Here is a 17,083-nt window from a genome sequence, read left to right as displayed (position 1 = left end):
TCCATTATGGTACGTGGAGCTCACGCAGTAGCTTCAGGAGATCCAAATTGTTTAGAGGCACAGTTAACCCAGCATGGAACACTTTAGAAAGCCTACTGAGGAGTGACTGGGGAGCAACAGAGAAGCATCACTTGGAGAGCACTGTTAAACCCCCACAGGATGGTTTAGTGTTCATGCTGGAGTGAACCAAGGTGCATTGGCCCAATCACCTACTCCCCCTTGCACCTATTCTTGCTTCAGGTCTTCTTGCCCACTACCTCCAAGCTCTGGAATCCTGACCCCCCACCGGTCTGTTCATCCCTTGTCCGTACCTTCTGTGCCACCGTACAAATCTAACTACTAAAGAGAGCTTTCACTGGTAACTCTTCTCCTTTGAGATGGATGTTAGATACAGCAGGTTCAACTGCACTCTTACAACTTAGGTGCTTTATTTGTATGTTTTTATGTCATCAGATCTGCTATGCATAGTGTGTATCCATCAGCGCTAGATGAATCAAGCAAATAATTAAGTTAAAGTAGAACATTGTAGTTCAAACTAGCCAGGTTAGTGATCTAGGAAAAGGGGTGTGGGTTTGCAAATCTTAGCAAAATATATTAGCACTGAATTTTGGATTTTCCATTTTGTCTCGCGATTTGCAGGTCTGACAATAACTTCTCATGTTCGGTGTTGCGTATATCCGCATTCTGAATCACTGGCCAGCTGACATTGGACCACATGCTCTGGCGTTTGTGGCAGGGACACATCTATACAAAGATCATGCACCAAGTACACACCATTGTCAAACAAAGATCACACTTCATTTCAGCCTTACCTTCAACGGTCAGCCACATGTCGTCTGACATCACCCTCTCATTATCCTCTCCAGCCTCGCACCAGTACCTCCCCGCATGCGGCCGCTCAACCCCTTTCAAGCTAAAGGGAGCAAGAAACATATAACCAGGATTAGCAACTTCGGTAGACATTGGATGCCACCTACATTCATTCGGCAGTGACGTATTGCTTCTGGTCCCCAACCCACCTAACGGCCACGGGTACAATGCAAGTTTTTTGGTAGACTCTAGTATGGTTACAGGGCCATACAGGAAACTAGAAAAATTGCTTACCATCTGGGGAACAAAGGTTGGGCTTTTAGGGCGGGATGGGCTAAGGCACCCTCAGTCTTTTGAAAGCCAAAAACAGCCCATAGGGAACATCACATAAGTTTTCAGAGGCACGTGCCTGGTTTGCTGCTGTAGAGAAATATTGTTCCCTGTTACAATACAAGTATTGAAATAATTCATGGATTTTATGGGCTTCCATAGAAAGGTTCCTGATGTTAATGGAAATTCTACCAATGTAGGGTGTCGGCCATGTCAATGGCCAGCTCTCCTCTCCTTTCATAGACTGGGGTCTCCCCACTGGACATGCATGGGGGGCAGAGAGAGACAGATCCCGATGGCTGAAATATGTAGGATTACCCCATACTATGAAAATAAGTCCCTATTACACACCCAATCCCCACCTCTAGGGGGCAGATGGGGGTGTAGAGAGAGATATTCATGTTCACTTTGCAAATGATTTTGGTTCCAAGACACATTTTGTACAATCATGTCATCTACACTCTCTGCAAGATGTGTAACAAAAATATAAAAGAAATCAACTCCCTTGGTTGACGATGTCCTCATGATGTGTTTCTGAAGTGGGTGGAACGTATTGCCTTCTGAAAACGTATTTATTCTGACATCCGACTTTAATTTCACACTTTTTGTGCATAGCAGTCGGGCAAACACAGTGTGTGCTATTAGAACGTCTCCACTGTGCGATGACAGATGGGTACAAAGTCCACGATATAATGGGAATAAATATATACGACATACATGAGATGTGCCTCGAGCATTCATCCCAACTGTGTATACAGAACTCTAATCATGGGTGGGCTTGAGGGGACGGGGAGTTAAGCCTAGGGTAAAGGGCAGGTGGAGGATGGAAGAGCTTCTCTCGTTTTTGAATTGATACAGTCACTATGTCGTGGCCATTATGACGTCACCAGTGCAGCTCACTGGGCTACCTCCAACCCTGTCCAATGTAGGGCATTACTGCCATCCCTCGGAGTCAGAAAGGACCAGAAGAAGAAAGACTACCGAGGAACAACGGAATAATGGGAATCTGAGCAAGACCATGGACAACAAGTTGTCTGGAGTAGATCAAGCATGCACAGGGGAAATGGCCAGTCCAGCCTGGGAGTGGAGAAGAGGAGTCGCGTGCACGGAAGGGTCTCAGGGTCTGCACTACGAGTGCGCACTGACTACCCAACTCCCTAAAATGGGCGTGTTAAAGCATACACGCTAAATTGTTCCACAACCTATTGAACCATTATCACTAAAAATGACATTGCCAAACTACCATTAGTACAAATAATAAAGAAATGCTTCTTGCCAAGTTTTAGCCTTTTTTGTACCAGCAATGGAAATGGGTTTCTTGGGTAAGAGAACTATGGTAACACAATGGCCTCACCTTCAAGTCCTAAATTACTTTGTCCATTATGCACACTAGGTTACGTGGTCGCTCATTGTTTTAAATACATGCTTTTTTGTTTTTGATTTCTTAGTAGTTATTCTGTATTTGGGCTTATTTTCCTTATGGTTTACTCTGGTCTGCTTTCCCATTTTGTTTCAGAAATTATCTCCAAGTTTAATAACGAAAACAACATTGCAAGGCATCTTGTAAAATTTCAAAATGTTTCGAAGTAAAATACCTATACTAATAAAATACCATCATAATATTCATTGCTGGGTGTCTGGGTATTAAGATCTGCATCATTAAAGTTTTAGGATACAAATATGTAAGCACAGCCATGAAGGTCTGACTTAGCGCAAGACCTCCCACTAAAGCCTCGGGCTTTTTTCAGACCTATAGATAAGTGTTCACATCTCCTCGCCTTTCTTTCCCTGAAGTCTTGAGAACTCAATTTCATTGAAACCACTATATTTTAAATACTTTGAAAGGTGCGGCGTAAACATGACCATGTGATACTCGGAGGCCTGTAGGTATGGGCGCGCGCTCATCCATGGATGTCTGAAGGTGGATGACCTGCTCGTTGACCCACAGGGGTGTGTCACACCTGCTGTGTGCTGCCGACGCGTCTAATGCACACTGCTCTGACACTTGCTGAGTTTTGCAATCCGCCTGCTGAGTCACACCTGACCAGCAGCGCCGTTTGACCCGGAAACGAGGAGGGATCGCTCAGCCTGCCCTCCTGCGCTCGTGCCAGGGTGTGGAGCCCAGGCTCCCAGATACCAGAGCACAGCACAGGAAGTCTCTACGCACTTCCGCTGGCATTCCTCGTAAGGGTCTCTTCCTACCGAAGGAGAGGTTTTTAGGAGCAGAAAGTGTTAAACCTGGCGGCGAATGAACCAGTCTCACATGCTTCATCACTATGGGTATGGTGGAAGACATTCCCATCAGTGGACAACCTCCACTGGGTTCTCCCTTCACTTGGCAATTCCTCCACACATCAAGAACTTTAAGTTACTACCAACTCAAAATCAGGCAGCGATCAGGCCCACCTGTGCACTTGGACACCGTAGGCTTCAATACACATTAGAGGAGGCTGCTTGAGATGATTTCCTAGTGGGGAAAGAAGGCAACTGCAATCTTTGTCCATCTCGCATGCATTAGGCAAGGAGCTTAGCAATGGATTCTTTTATAATCAGGGTGCCCATGGTGGCTGGTTAGATACACAGGAAGGGGGCGTGGGCATCTGGGCGAGGGAAAAGATAGAAAACGCATAACTGGGAGAAGAGGGGCCCCCTCTCCATGAAAACATCTGTACACCCTCTTCAGCATGTTAAATAACATAACTTCTATGGTCCAATGCCCCCGGCCCTCCACTGCTAAACACGAGAAATGCACGTCATCATTCACAGCAGAAATTCATAGCAGACTCACAGGTAGGAAGGTGCAGTTCCACACCTTGCACCCACGCGTGTAAAATAAACTAGGTTAGCCACCCGCGTCATATATTTTCTCTTCTTCAGTCCCAACCACCCTCAATTTACAACAGATTGGAAAAGTGTCACCTTGGGGATGGTACAAGAAGCAACACATTCAGAGATATAAACCACACTTTCCGCTCGCCTTGTCCATCACTTCCTGTACGTCAGGAGTCCTTCTACTGCTCCTGTTGCACATTATATGATGACTAGAAAAAACGACTCCGGTCACCTCCAGACTGCCAGTTGCGAGCTCATCTTCTTTATGGTGCGGATGTTTATTTTATTTTATTTTACCGATGTGTAAAGTGCCCACACCACCATGACGCTGCACCATGGAGTTTGAAGAAAGGGAATGAACAGAAACGAGCTTTGGCAAAGCCAATAGCTTGCGCCTATGCGAGAGCTATTGGCTTTGGCAATGTGTTTTTGTCCCTTATGTACATCAGTGTGGCTGCTGCTCAGCATTGCTAAATATATGTGGCGTGGGGTGGGGTGGGTTGGGAAAGACTGGGGTAGAGTGGAGGGGGATAGATTGATGTAGCCTGGAGGGAGGTAGGATGGAGTGGGGTGGATTGACACAGAGTGGAGTGGGAGATTTGGGTAGATTAGTGTGGTAGACTGAACTAGGGTAGATTGGGGTGGAGAGGGGTAAACTGGAGTGGAGTAGATTAGGGTAGATTAGACGGGGTAGATTAGAGTGAGGTAGATAGGAGTAGGGGAGATCAGGGTAGATTGGGGTAGAGGAGTGGGATACATTGGGGTACATTGGAGTTGAGTGGGACAGACTGGGGAAGAGTGCAATGCATTGGGGCAGAGTGGAGTAAAGAGGGGCAGTGTGGAGTGGGGTAGACTGGGTGGAATATAGTAGGGTAGAATGGAATGGAGTAGATTGAAGTGGTGTGGGGTAGATTGGGGTAGGGATGATTGGAGTGGAGTAGATTGGGTAGACTGGAGTAGGGGAGAACGGTAGATTTGGGTGATGTGTAGTAGACTGGTGTGGAGTGGGTTGGATTGGTCAGTGGGGTAGATTGGACTGGAGTGCGGCAGACTGGAGTGGGGTAGATTGGAGTGGGGTAGATCGAGGTAGAGTGGAATATATATTTGGGTGTACTGGAGAAAAGTGAAGTGAAATGGACTGGGGTAGATTGGAGTGGGGTAGATTATGGAAGAGTAGACTGGCGTGAAGTGTGGTAGATTGGAGTGGGGGTTGATTGCAGTGAGATAGGAGTGGGGTAGTTTGGAGTTGAGTGGATTAGGGTAGATTGGAGTGGAGTAGGATAAAGTGGTGTGGGATAAACTGGGATAGGATTAGGGTAAATTAGAGTTGGGTAGGCTGGGTTAGGTTGGGGTAGATTGGAGTGGAATAGACTGGAGCACAGTAGATTGGGGTAGACTGGAATAAGGCTGATTGGATGCTGGATATTGGAGTAGGGTTGTTTGGGGTGGAGTGGGGTAAGGTAGATTGGAGTGGGATGGATTTGGGTGGTGTGGGTTGGACAGGAATGGGTAGATTTGGATAGCATGTAGTACACTGGAGTGAAGTGGAGTGGGGTGTAATGGGTAGAATGGAATGGAGTGTGGTATACTGAGGTGGGGTGGGTAGATCAGGGTAAAGTGGAGTGGGGTAGATTGGGGTGGAGTGGAGTTGGATAGATTGGAGTGGGATGAGGCTGACTGGGGGGAAGTGAAGTGTGGTAGATTGGTGTACAGAGTAGTGGTGTAGATTATGGGTGGAGTGGGGTAGATTATTGGATTAGAGTAGGGTAGTTTGAAGTAGAATATGGTAGATTGAAAAAGGGTGGATTAGAGTGGGGTAGACTGGAGTGGAGTGGGGTAGATTACAGTGGGGTAGCCTGGAGTGGAGTGGGGTGAGGTAAAGTCGGATGGGTAGATTGCAGTGGGATGGGGTGGTGTAGATTGGAGTGAAGTAGAGTGGGGGTAGATTTGGGTAGAGTGAAGTGTGGTAGAGAGGAGAGGGGTATATTAGAGTGGAGTAGGGTAGACTGGGTGGACCAGAGTGTGGTAAATTGGAGTGGAATGGGGTAGACTGTGGGAGATTGTAGTGGGGTTGATTTTAGTGGAGTGGACGGGACTGCAATTGGGTAGATTAGAGTGGAGAGGAGTTGGATAGATTGCAGTGGCGTTTGGAGTGGGGGAAAATTGAACGGTGTGCGGTAAACTGGACTGGGGTAGACTCCACTGGAGAGAAGTAGAGTAGAGTGGGATGGGGTAGACTGGAAAGAAGTGAGTTGGGCTGGGGTAAACTGGAATGGGGTAGATTGGGGTGAAGTGGGGTAGACTGGGGTGGATTGAAGTGGGGTAGATTGGAGAGGATTAGGGTGGGTAAATTGGGATGGCATAGATTCGAGTGGTGTGAGTGGAGTAAACTGGGTGGAGAGGAGTGGGGTAATTTGGAGTGGAGTAGTTTGGGGTAGACTGTAGCAAAGTGGGAAGGGGTAGATTGGGGTTCATTGGAGTGGAGTGAGGTAGACTGGAGTTGGGAAAGTGGTGTGGAGTGCAGGGGCATTGAGTGGAGTGATGTGATGTGCCATGGAGTGAGTGGCATGGATTGGAGTGGCAAGGAGTTGAGAGCTTTGGAGTGTGGTAGAGAGGAGTGGGGTGTCATTGAATGGTGTGGCATGGCATAGAGTGGAAAGGCATAGAGTGGAGTGGTGTGGCATACTGTGGGTTATGAATTGTGTGCTAGCGCACTGCCATTACAGGCAACACATTTTCAATTGAAATGACCATAAAATTTGCACCAAAATATAGTTTTCCTGCACATAAAGGATAATGTGTGCAAATGTCATCACCTAATATATTAATGTGTTTTGATCATATTCAAAATATGTGTTTCCACCACACTTCACATACACAAAAAAGAGCTTCATTCACACTAATTCTGATGTATTCCTGAACATCAGCACAGTTCATTTTTGGTGTGTGCTAGGAAAAACAAATCCTACCCCCTCAAATATTACACAGATACTCAGTAGGATTATCACATAAATGATCTCACTCTGAAGTCACAGAAAGAAAAGTAAACACAAAGCTCTCTTGGAAGAGAGAGGGCTTGACATTTTACCTCTGTCTTTGAATGCACAGCATATGTGACAAGATAAGAACAAGATTTAAATGCCTGTTGACAGAAAGCAAGTTTGTGGAAGAATATAGTAAACAAGGTTTGGGCAATGGGAGTGACAAACTCAAGCTGGATAGCCTAAAGCAAATAAAGCCAGCAAATGGAAAGCCAGAAAATGTGAGTTCCAAACCATAAAGCCAATGGTGAGCAACAGGCGGAATGCATTCCTAGGTCAGCTTTCTGAATGTCCCTAAGATGTCTTTTAGGCTTCGACCTAAAAAGGGTGACAACGTGGAGTGGCTGGACAATCGGAAGATAAGTGCCAGGCAGCACTGTGTATGGATCTTCCAACCTACCACTTGTACACAGTAGCAAATGAGGGAAGGAGGCTACTTTACGTGCCTGGGAGGTTGGTTTGATGCAAACTCTTTTGAAAGGTAAGTCATGTGCAAAGCCACTAATTGCCTTATAAATCAAAGTAGTTTGAAGTCAAGGCGGTCCTTGATGGAGAGCCAGTGCCAAGACTTTTCTTCTTCTATAATGCTTTCTGTAATGCAATCAGAGCACGAGTGCAAATCAACTAAAAGTGAAAGCTTGGGTGTATGTGGTTTAAACAAACAGAGATAAAGGTAGATAGATAATGGTCGCAATGAGAGTGAAGAGGCCATGCAACAAGACTTTGACGATGGACCAGCTTAGATTTCTGAGAAGAACCCACGCTTAATCATATACAATACAGACTGGACCAGAAATGTGATTTGTGGTTTTGAAGCCTTTGTTGGAAAGGAAAAGTTAATCGGAGGATTAGAGCTTGCACGCACCTGAGGAAGCTGATCCAGTGGTCTTCATCTACAGGGATGTACATCTGATCTATGCTCTGGACGGCCTCCCCATCCTTCATCCACTGAATCTCAGGGTCCTCCATTCCTTCCAGACTGCAGTTTAGTTTCACTCCTTGCCCTTGAGACACCGTCATGTTGACTGAGCTTCCAGTGAACCGCATACCTACAAATCCCCCTTCCCCACACAATAGAAAAAGAGAACAGAAAATCAATTAGAATTTAATGTCCTCTTAAGAACAACAGCACCATTTTGATACATCACATACATTGGAGTAAACATTGCATGTAAGCCTTCCATCTATCTGTCTCTAAGAGAAATAACCTCATTTTAAAGTCTTAAGTAAGGTTTTAAACTATTCGATAAACTGCTAAAATAAATTACTAGAATTCCACTATATTCTCTTTAATGCCAGAAAAACCACTAGCACTGTGACGGCCACCATCCCTTCACAAAGTCTTTGAATCTAAGAATCGGTGGGAGTTGTTCGGGTTCAAGCACTATCCGCCCTCCGAGTGTGTTAGATCTCCTTCCTTTAAAATAAATGAAAGATCAGACTAAAAAACACAAATCTAGATCCTTTCCTGGTACTGTACATGTAGGACTAACAATATAGCCACACCAACATGCCACCTGGGGGTTACAAGGTGCACATATTGGTTGGCAAATGTGGCGGAAAGACTATAAACGTGATCTGAATCAATAATAGAGGTGTTTTTTCACAATCAATCGCATATTAGTAGTTTACTTGACTGGTGATTTTGACCTGTCCTAAAGTTTCTTTGTAGCAACTGGTCTATAAAACTTCCACAAAAACATGTTATCATGTATCTAATAAGACGCTTTTACTTTATTTGCATTGCCAATTTGTATCTTATTTGTGTATGTTATTTTCTTGAAGGAAGCACAATATGTCCTCGAAAACATAAACTGATTTGACCACTGTGAACTCATTATTCATAGACAAATGCTATTCAGAGCAGTGACACGGGAGCTCATTTTTTGAATAGCGCATTGTATTTGAACACCAGGAAAACATTTCGTAATACTAAACAAAAACAATTCAAGAGTAAGAACAAATGTAACAGAGCAGGTTATACGTGGTTTGAAACTCCCTAAGGACATATGAGGCAGACCTGTGAGCTTTAGCTCACACAACCCAACACAACACCAAAGCCATATGGTTGACTAAGCATCGCTAACTCAACAGCACCTCCCCAACACATCCATATTCTTCCATCACTGTACATATTAACCATTGAGATCTAGGTATCTTTAACATACCGTATGGACATCTGCCGTATGATAGGCTACTGGTGCGTCCAAACTGAACAACCGCCCTAGCACGAGCAATGGACAACCGTGACCGAGAAGAATGAATCAAACAGCAAAGTCCTTTGGCAATTTCATCCACACTGTACACCCTACACATGTCCATTACAAGATCTCGCTGGCCACTATTCAACATCAGCCACTGACATTGAATACTTTAGTCAGTCCTACCCTAGCGGGACACTGACCTAGAACTGAAATGAGCTTCTCGTCTCCAAAACTGCTTGCAATACAAGAGCTGATACCATACTACAGCCCAAGGTAAGCCGAGTTGCAATCAGTGAGCAATAATCGTCAAAAAGAAGAGAAAATGGCAAACCGAGATATTTTGAACTTGGAATGAATAATATTAATTTAAGGTGATTATTTTGAAACAAAAATCAATGGCTCTCAAACATTCATTGATTTTACATTCACAAATAATGCAGTTCATAGCATACCATCAAGACAGAGTGGATGAGTAATTCACACGCCCATTCATACTGCAAACACTCTTTTCTTTGGTAATTGAGGCATGCTTATCGATCCCCAACAAAAATAGCAAAAATAGATAAAGCTCTGGTGTATTCTATGTGTTGAATGTATTGTGCCCTTGGACGTCTTCTGTGATGAAGCAAGGGGCAGAGGACACTCTATCTGCCCTCTCTCCTCCTGTGCTGCCTTTCGGGGTGGCAGCGAGGGCTTGAATGTGGTAATCACCGGCTTCTGCACTGAAAGGCATACAGGGGAGAGCAGCTTATGGGAATTTTTCCACAGGTTGCTCCGCTTACAGAAATGGAGAGTAGAGGGTTTGCACAGCGACCTTCTCCCCTAGTATGTATTATGGGTCAGACGGATAACATAGCATAGTGTCCTGTTTGGTGGACTAGGGAAAGTGCATCACCTAAAAAGTACCTTTTCTCCCCTACTGAGCTCTGGCTGGCACTGCCTGCAATAGGGACCTAGCCTGGTCCTTGGTAAAGAGAAAGTATACCCAAGCAGCGAGCGTGGCCAGCAGGAGATCATGTCTTCAAAGAAGGGCGGCTGTCGATCTCTGCATCCAGAGATTTGGGATGCTAAATCAAAAGGTTCAGGTGGGGGTATTGAGTTCATGTGTCTTTTTCTCAGCAGTTCTCCTTTACAGCTGTAGGGGGTCACATTTGTGTCCACTATCAGGTACCAAATAGTTACTAGATCATGGATCCAAGCTGGAGAGAAATTATCAGGAGACGCCGGATGTTTAGTGGTGAGAGAGCTACTATTGTAATAGGTCAACTTCATGTTGAAAGCAGAATGCTTGACTGCAAATGACTCACCTTCACGAAATGGACTGTATCTTGTTCGCGCACATGCCATGCATGCATATTGTGAGCACAAAACCCATAATGCTAATTTTAGTAAGACGCTACCTGCAGCATATTTTTTACAGAAGACGAAAGGTCATACTAAAGGAAATCCTACATTCTGGACAAGATATCATACAGGCTTTCCAACAAATAATAAAATGTTTGAGATCACCAGGAGCCTCTTGGCAAAATATATGCTTGATGTCATCAAGGATCTCAGAGGAAACGCCTTTGGTGATTGAAGATGCTAGCAATGTTGTGTTTCATTTCATCAGTGATGTCATCACTGGTGCACAGTGGTAATTAACGTTACATGGCTCCAGTGTTTAATTTGTAAATAGTAACATGCCGCTAGTCAAAGCCCTCCTCTTAAATACGCGGCTGCTGCAATTAAATGTGCCAGCACTAAATACTGAGGCAGCGCAATCCTGAAGCCATCTCGGGCCTTTTTAGTCCATTTACAGCCACTCCCTGCCCCTTCAGCTCACTCTCGCAGCTTTCTGCTTTCTAACTTTGACACACTTTTTCGTTTTTCTCTTCCTCCAACTTTCCATGTGTGTCTTTTGCTCTCAATAAATGCTTGAGGCAGAAAACTAAGCGCCGGCCCTCAAAAATAAGTGCTGGTGCTCTGCACCGGCAACAACAAGCACAAATTAAGCAATGAATGGCTCCTTACTGGACTAACTTGAGAAGTATTTTCACTTGGGAGGAAAACCTAATTGTACCTTCAATTAGTTGATGAGAAACTTTGATGAGTTAATGGCCTTGTTGCTAAGATTTATCTCTACTTTCATGGTTACACCATAAATCTGTGTGACGGAGACCCTACATACTACCCTACAATGGGGGGAAGCAACACGAGTGAGAGAGAGGAATGTGGAACGCAGGGTGGTGAAGAGAAGCACATGGGATAGAGGAACATGGAGCTGTAGGGGAGAAGCACATGGCCGAGAAAACAACACCGTGGTTGGGGAAGCATAGGAGGGCAAGCACATCAAAGAGGAGAAACACGAGTGAGAGAGAACAACATGGAGCTTGGCAGAGACGTACACAGCTGGAAAATGCATGCATTCTTATGGAGTGCTTAATCAAAAAGGAAAAGGTAGTTCCAGAAAAGTACGCAGTGGAAGGACGCAAGAAATGAGGCCATGCTCCAGGAGAGGACCAAACACAACAAACAATTGCAATGCAATGGATCTCTCATATTTCAAACATGTTAATTGTCATCTTTTGACACCAGCGCTCATGAGCAAAAGCAAAAGAAAACATGAGATGAAACTGAGAAAAGACGACTTGGCAAAATAAAATAAAGTTAGCCTTAAAAAATAAAAACTTTGTAATTTTGTGTCTGCTTGGCACGTTTTTGCCAGTCACAAGCCTTCTGTTTGCAGGGCACTGGAATTTAAAAAGAACACAATAGTACCTTGATCACGCTGGGAGCAGCGGAAGGGCACTAATTAAGTTGCATCAATTAGTGACTTATCCCTGCTCCACACAGCGGAACGGAAATGATGCCAGAGATGCCTTGACGAATTACAAGGCTGTAAAGACGAGTGCCATGCAAACCAACAAATAGTGAGCGACAGACGGGCTCCAAGCCCTTTACTGAACATGGCAGCGTCTCGGATACGAGATGCAGGCGCTAGCGCATGCACGACCCTAAAAAGAGGAAGGCAGTCCACACAAGCTTACATTTAAAGAGCAAGCCAATGAGGAGTGTTCTCCTATGCTTGTGTATTGCTTTAAGATTCAGACTTTAAATGTAGATCTTTTGTGATTGTTGTGCATTTAACACATACCAAGGTGCAGAAGTCTACTAGCTATATTTGCTGTCTCCCGCTTGTCTGTTTGCGCACTTCATTTTGTGATTTGACATGTAATGTGCTTATGAACTGCGAACAGGGCATTATATACTTACTGTAAGTGGCATTGGTTCGTCCTTCTTCAACCACTGGATTTTTTTGTTCAGCAATCTTGAATCATTGGCTTAAGATACTGTCAATCACATCATGGATCAACAGACAGGAACATTTTAATCTCACCATTTTTCTGTTGGTAGTTTGGATATATTCTTAAGCCTCAACTGGAATGCAAGAGGGACTACTATATATCTGAAATCTACATACTGTCATCACACATTTAATGCTTTATCTCATCCTTGTAATGTATACGCAAAGCAATGCCCTTTAGGTCTTGCCTGCAAACAACTTTAGCTGGCAGGTGAGAGCTATTGTTATCACAAACACAAAACACAACAGCTGGTCATACACATAGGTATACAGAAAAGGGCTTTTAGACAACCTTTTTCAGCCATTAGCTATTCTATTTCAGCAAGATTTAGCATTTGGCTAACAAGGTTGATCATCTTGTTTGGCATCAGCCCATGACAGTTAACTGATGTAAACATGCTAAAACAATAGTTTCACACACATATGCTGGCCCTGTCTGCCTCCCCTACCGAGGGCACCCATGTTTTATCTGCTGACTCTACCTTACCTTGTCTGTTGCTTCCCACTCAACGCCCTACTCCAATTTATTTTATGTATCATTTTTATGGTCTGGCCACTGCAAAGTGCTGCCATGCATTATTTTATTCTTACTTTACGGTTCAAAGATGACAATTGACCATATTGGAATTGGAGAGTAAAATAGCCAAAATGGCCACTAGTGCAGCACGACGTATGCATGTGCGCTATGCACCACAAAACATGCATGTATATGGAGCCCACCTTGGACTAGCTACAAAACCATTCCACAATGGCTGCCATGTGCATGCATGCGTCCAGAGGATGTCCACTCAGGCACTGTAATACACTGGAGGGCATTTTAGCTCAAAGGTACAGCAAGGGTGACCGCCATTTCAGAATGTAAGCTAGAAATAAATAAGGTTGATAAAAAATAATATGATTTTGAGGTAGTTTTCCTCAGTGTAGCCATTGGTGACGTAAACCTTCAACTGGGATGAAGCACTAACATCGGTAAAGTGTTTATTTTTCTTAATTTGTTTTGAAAAGTGATCATTAGCTTTTAATAATGATGATATGGGACTTTAGCACTGTATATTTCCATATTACTAATTCCTTTTTGATATGTTAAGTAAGCTCAATTATCTTGCAGTTTGTAATAGTTTATTTTATAAGGGATTTGTCATGTAATCACTCCAATCTTAGGGATTCTTCTGTGATATGCATTGATGGAAATACACAAGTTTTAGTCGTAAAAAGCCTTGAAAGGTTAGGAAAAATCTATGGGCCTGATTACGATCTTGGTGGAAATGTGACGGATATCCAGTCTGTCGCATTACACCTTCTATTATATCCTATGGAACTTGTAAAATGGGGGGTGGGGGAACCGTCACGTTTGTGATGGAGTATCCCATCCGCCAAGGTCGTAATCAGGCCCTATATGTCTTTTGATAACAATACGCACACATCTAAAAAAAAAATAGGTATGTCACTTATAAAAAAAAAAAAAAAAAAAAAAATCTGTTTCAAAATTATTGTTGGTTGAATGTATAGAAAATATGTCTACTTGCTCCCAACAATAAAGAGATGTTTAAATTTGTATAAGGAAATCTTTTTAGTTTTTGAAGTTAATAATGTCTATGTATGTTTTTACTCTTTATTCAGTCTTGAAAGAGAGACAGAGCAACACCAAACATGTTGCTGAAGTTACTACTTATATTCAACACAGTAGCGACTCATGGGCCACGGAAGGGGTGGGGAAGGGAGGCGCGTGAGGGGGGGACAAGGGAGGGAATAAACAGTCAATTTAATTTAAAAAAATAAAATAAAAAAACACTTACCTCCTCCGCCGCTCCTTGTCCCTCGATGCTCCTATGCCTCTGCAGGCACAGGTTTCCATCCTGCCCAGCGCCAATCCTGACGTTGCTCAGAGCAGCATCAGGAGTGGCTGGGAGCACCCAGCCAGGGCGCTTCCAGGCAGACTGGGAGCCTGTGCAGGCTCTCTTAAGCCCAGCAACTGTGTTCCTGGGCTGGAGAAAGCCTACAGCGCATGTGTGTTTGGCCGGCCCGAGACGGCTTACCAAAGACACATGCGCTGTGAAGGAGGAGTTCTGAGCACTCCCCCTCAGTGCACGTCACCCCCCTGGCCCCACCCCTTTCAAAGAAACCATAACAAACAGTTTGGTATCGTTTTCTTTAAAAGGTTTTGCAGCAGCCGCTGCAGGCGGGGATGCGACGCTCCTCCGCCACACGGAGGAGCCGGCACTGATTCAACATTATCAATCTAGTTTAGTTGTGCGTCAGCAAAATGTTCCTTCCCAGGTCGCCATATATTGTAAAGTGAGATTTACTGATGGTGAGGCCTGTTGAGGCTTCACACTTGTAGTTCTACAGACTCTAAATAAAGTGAAGGAATTGTGAGTTTGTAATGGGCATTGCCAAATTACGGTGATGCTCCTGTCCAGCTAGCTTTGAGGAAAGCCCTTCGTATTTCGTCCTAAGTGGCCTTGTGCTGCAGAACCTCAGTCTTTCTTTTGTCTTTCTCCTGCTGCTGGTCTAGAATATCCCTGTGCCAGCAGAGTACTTGTTTGCAGGGTGTAGCCTTCTCTTGACAGCTCTTCTGCGGTTAGTCTCCAGTTCAGCATTGATATTTGTTGTTGTTTATGGTCTCTATGTGGCATTTCTGTATTTTCATGGTGCCTTGCTAGCGCTGATAAGTTATTTATTCTGGTGTGGTTCTTGGGCACAGTTCTGAATTAGTCCACTAGTGTTGCTTATGCTGTGTACCCACTAGAGTACCACTCCTGGTGTGCCCTCTCCGACAGTTTCTACTTGGTCCATTGGAGTATTACCGGTCTCAGGAGACCATTAACACATTTTAATACTTGAATTACTGAAATCATAACGTGTTATCAAGTATGCTTGCTTATTTTTTTCGCTCCCCTCATTTTTAACTTAGACCTGGTTGCACCCCTTCCGTTCCTATGATTATAGGTTTTCCCCTTTAGTAAACATGATATGCATCTTATACGACTCTTGTGTTGCTATTGTCAGAATCCTCGGTACTTGCCTGCCTGACAAGAGGTACCTCACAACAACACATGAAAAGGACTCAAACAAGCATCACCCTTCTGGAATCCTCATGACAAATGATCTCCCTGCGGACTGATTCCTGCCCTCGAGGAATGAATCTGCCTCACTGAGATCCTTGCGCATTCAGAAATAGGTATCAACACTCAAGGGAACCAATTTGCAGAAGTAGCTGTGTAAGTTCAATGCTTAATAAAAATTCCAAGCAAGTGACCCAAATTGCCTGACCCTCTCAACCTAACCAACCTGCCTTAGTTGTTCCTATTCCCAAACCTGCTTCTCAAGACAAAAATAGAATTAACAAGACAAGAAAACTTGAGCCAAAATGACAGCTGATACTAATATTTGTGGAAGCAAGAAATATGTTGGTGAAGCTAGCTTCTGAACTCGGTGCTGGAAGGCTGAAACGGTCATGACCACGGAAATAACACTCAAAATAACTGATATCTGGATTTGCCCTAATCTGACTGATAACATACTAGGTCTGGGTAAAACTTCTGTTGCGCAGGTGTGATTTCTGTCATTTCTTCTTACGCTTATTAGGCAAAATTATGCTTTTACGCCATGTTGTGTAATTACCTGTCATTCTTGGCATGAACTTAGTACGAGAGCACAGGAACAACGTAAAGAACAAGAATGTAAGCGGCTGCTGTTTGCGACGCTTATGTTTTTTGCATTCGCAAATCTAAAATGGACTAAAATATAGCACCAAATACAGATTTTGCGTTTTGAGCAATTTTGTGCTTTAACACATAATTTTCCAGAAACTTTGTAAAAGTATGAAAAAGTAAATTATGCAAAATTCCCACACCCCTGTACATAACCATCTCTTATTAATAACAATAAAAATACCAGTGGTTTAATGGCTTGACGTCTGGTTATGGTTTAACATAGTTGTTTATAACTGTTGGGCATGAGCACACAGCATGGTATAAACTATACATTCAGATCCGAGGAGCGCAATATGCTATTTATTAACATTGTTAAGGGAGGAGAAGGGCATCATGAACCATTCAAGGATTAGCCTTTTGTGAGTCATGATCCCTTTTCACAATCACCAATACTAACAAACAGCACATTACACTCTGTATATCTGCAAATGTACTATGTATTGTCTTACACATGTTTTTGTTACAATTTTATTTCAACCACTTAGAATTATATTCGTATTTCATTCGGGTGTTTGGTATAGAGTGGGTCTATCTCCAGGTGTCAAAAGAGTCCTTTAAAAGAGTACACGGTTCATCCCAATAGCACCCCCAATCAGGAATGCTTCACAAACAGAGGGCCTCATTACGAGTTTGGCAGAAGGGATTACTCAGTCCCAAAAGTGACGGATATCCCATCTGCCGTTTTACAAGTTCCATAGGATATAATGGAACTTGTAATACGGCTGGTGGTATATCCATCACTTTACCCTCACTTTTGGGACGGATTAACACCTCCTCCAAAGTTGTAATAACCCCCGAAGTAAT

General features: G+C 43.8%; 1 protein-coding gene across 1 annotated transcript in view; it reads right to left on the bottom strand.

Annotated features, from left to right (window-relative positions):
- TYRO3 (TYRO3 protein tyrosine kinase) overlaps positions 1-17,083 on the bottom strand; it is a 364,403-nt gene that overhangs the window by 262,556 nt on the left and 84,764 nt on the right. Inside the window, exons 2-3 of the mRNA XM_069208762.1 lie at positions 7,879-8,074; positions 813-913 (exon numbers count right to left, since the gene is read on the bottom strand). Coding sequence (XP_069064863.1) covers positions 813-913; positions 7,879-8,074 — 297 coding nt within the window. The remainder of the gene's footprint in view (positions 1-812; positions 914-7,878; positions 8,075-17,083) is intronic.

Source organism: Pleurodeles waltl, chromosome 9, assembly GCF_031143425.1.
Source record: "Pleurodeles waltl isolate 20211129_DDA chromosome 9, aPleWal1.hap1.20221129, whole genome shotgun sequence".
In the NCBI taxonomy this organism is placed as follows: Eukaryota; Metazoa; Chordata; class Amphibia; order Caudata; family Salamandridae; genus Pleurodeles; species Pleurodeles waltl.
This window is presented reverse-complemented; position numbering and strand designations above follow the sequence as displayed.